Source organism: Procambarus clarkii, chromosome 18 (assembly GCF_040958095.1).
Source record: "Procambarus clarkii isolate CNS0578487 chromosome 18, FALCON_Pclarkii_2.0, whole genome shotgun sequence".
Taxonomy (NCBI): Eukaryota; Metazoa; Arthropoda; class Malacostraca; order Decapoda; family Cambaridae; genus Procambarus; species Procambarus clarkii.
Genome location: NC_091167.1, coordinates 23,110,565 through 23,112,941, shown reverse-complemented (window position 1 = coordinate 23,112,941; position 2,377 = coordinate 23,110,565). Strand labels below are relative to the sequence as shown.

Sequence of the window (2,377 nt, the reverse complement as noted above, 5' to 3'; positions counted from 1 at the left end):
TTCACTATTCTAAGACTCACTATCTTTGTCGAACCTTCCCTTAAAGATGTGGATGGAGGTGGCTTCCACAACTTCTTCCCTTAGTGCATTCCACTTGTTGACACCCGTACAGGGTGAGAGTATTTCCTTACATTACTTCGATTTGTGTCTCCAGCTTCCACTTGTGACTTTTTGTCCTACTTTCTCTCAACTTGAATTAAGAGACTTTCCTTCTCCACCTTGCTATCATATCTCCTCTATTCTTTCTGTCCTCTAAGGTTGTGAGATCTAGTTCCTTCCACCTTTCCTGATAACTTGACCCTCTAAGCTCTGGTACTAATCTAGTACCAAACCTCTGCACCTTTTCAATTTTAATTTCATGGTTCACAAGGTATGGATTCCAGGCAGGTGCTGCATATTCCAGTGCTGGTCTAAAAAAGATGTGTAGATTGCTTTGAACGTGTCCTGATTTATGTTTTTTACATGACGTTGTAATGTTTGCCAGTACCATCCTCCCTATGTCGATGTCGCCCTTCCGATGTCGATGTCGCCCTCCCGATGTCGATGTCGCCCTCCCGATGTCGATGCCACCCTCCCGATGTCGATGCCACCCTCCCGATGTCGATGCCACCTTGCCGATTCCCCCCTCCCGATGTCGATGCCACCCTCCCGATATCGATGCCACCCTCCCGATGTCGATGCCACACTCCCGATGTCGATGCCACACTCCCGATGTCGATGCCACACTCCCGATGTCGATGCCACCCTCCCGATATCGATGCCACCCTCCCGATGTCGATGCCACCCTCCCGATGTCGATGCCACCCTCCCGATGTCGATGCCACCCTCCCGATATCGATGCCACCCTCCCGATGTCGATGCCACCCTCCCGATGTCGATGCCACCCTCCCGATGTCGATGCCACACTCCCGATGTCGATGCCACCCTCCCGATGTCGATGCCACCCTCCCGATGTCGATGCCACCCTCCCGATATCGATGCCACCCTCCCGATGTCGATGCCACCCTCCCGATATCGATGCCACCCTCCCGATGTCGATGCCACCCTCCCGATGTCGATGCCACCCTCCCGATATCGATGCCACCCTCCCGATGTCGATGCCACCCTCCCGATATCGATGCCACCCTCCCGATGTCGATGCCACACTCCCGATTAAGAATTAAGGTAATGTCAGGAACGTTTGTTTATACTTTTTTAGATAATGAAGGGATTAAGAATCACTTGACAGTAGTGTTCAGAGGAGGCATTATCCTCCAGCAATACGGGCCCGATTTGCCAGTTTCGTAGTGTAGTGCATCGTGCAATAATCTGTAAATTAATGTAGGTTTCATCGGTAAAAATTGTGACGTTCATGATATCCTGTACATTGGAATTAATGAGCCGAACCTCATTATTTTATGATGGTTGGTGTGACACGTTGACACCCCCATCTATGCAACAATCAACAAGCCATCGTCTACACATTCATCAACCAGAACTCATCAATACACAGCCCATCCTCCTAATAGAACGTCGCATTTTGACATATACTCTACCATAAGGAAAAATATCGTCGTACTGGAAAATGGTAACGGCTCACGAAATTGACATTCAGTCCCGTTTTCTGTTTTGGGTCCTCTGATAGGTTATAATAAGGGTACTTTAATACGATAGTTTCTTTACGTAGGGAAACTTTTGGAGGACGGGATGGAATACAACCATATTCCATATTAGTAAATTTGGATTAATATTCCATATTCATAAACCATATTAATATTTTTAGCCTAAAGCAGGCTAAAAATATCCCGCCTCTAGATGCTGTGCCGACGAAGCAGAGCGCAGCGCACTGCGACCCTCCCACCGACGACCTGCCCCTCTGTCACCTCATCACGTCCTGCTCACGTGCGTCACCCTGGAGCTCCAAGCACACCATAGTGTGACGGCCCTAGAGGCACCACACAGGGTGGCACCATTTGTATAAAAGCTCACAGGGATGCTGAGAGCTTCCATGAAGGAATTGTCCTTCCAGCGATGTTCTCCCGCGAGACATCTCACGCTGGATGGTATGCAGTCTGGAGAATATTAAGACACCCGGATTTACAACTTATTCTTCAGAAACAAGTGGAGTTGTGGGGATCTTGGCAGCTGCCACAGGTGCTTGGCGGCACATTTATGAGTCTTTCTTCACTTCTCCCTTCTGTACTACTGTTTTTATCCTCGTCTCCTTCGTCTTTCTGTTCTCCTTCCTCCTTCCCATCCTTGCATCCTCCTTACTCTCCCTCCTCTTCGGTCCCTGGCTCACTCTCTTCCCGTTTATTATTGGATTTCCTTTAGTATATCCGTGCTATATAACAATCATATATGTCGTAACAAGTATATCTTGTGTGTATTTAGTATA

The 2,377-nt window shown here is 48.2% G+C and overlaps 1 protein-coding gene across 1 annotated transcript; it reads left to right on the top strand.

Annotated features, from left to right (window-relative positions):
- Positions 1-503: 503 nt before the first annotated feature.
- Positions 504-1,163, top strand: LOC138366015 (uncharacterized). Its single transcript, XM_069326734.1, has one exon. The coding sequence runs from the start codon at positions 504-506 to the stop codon at positions 1,161-1,163; it is 660 nt and encodes a 219-aa protein (XP_069182835.1).
- Positions 1,164-2,377: the final 1,214 nt, after the last annotated feature.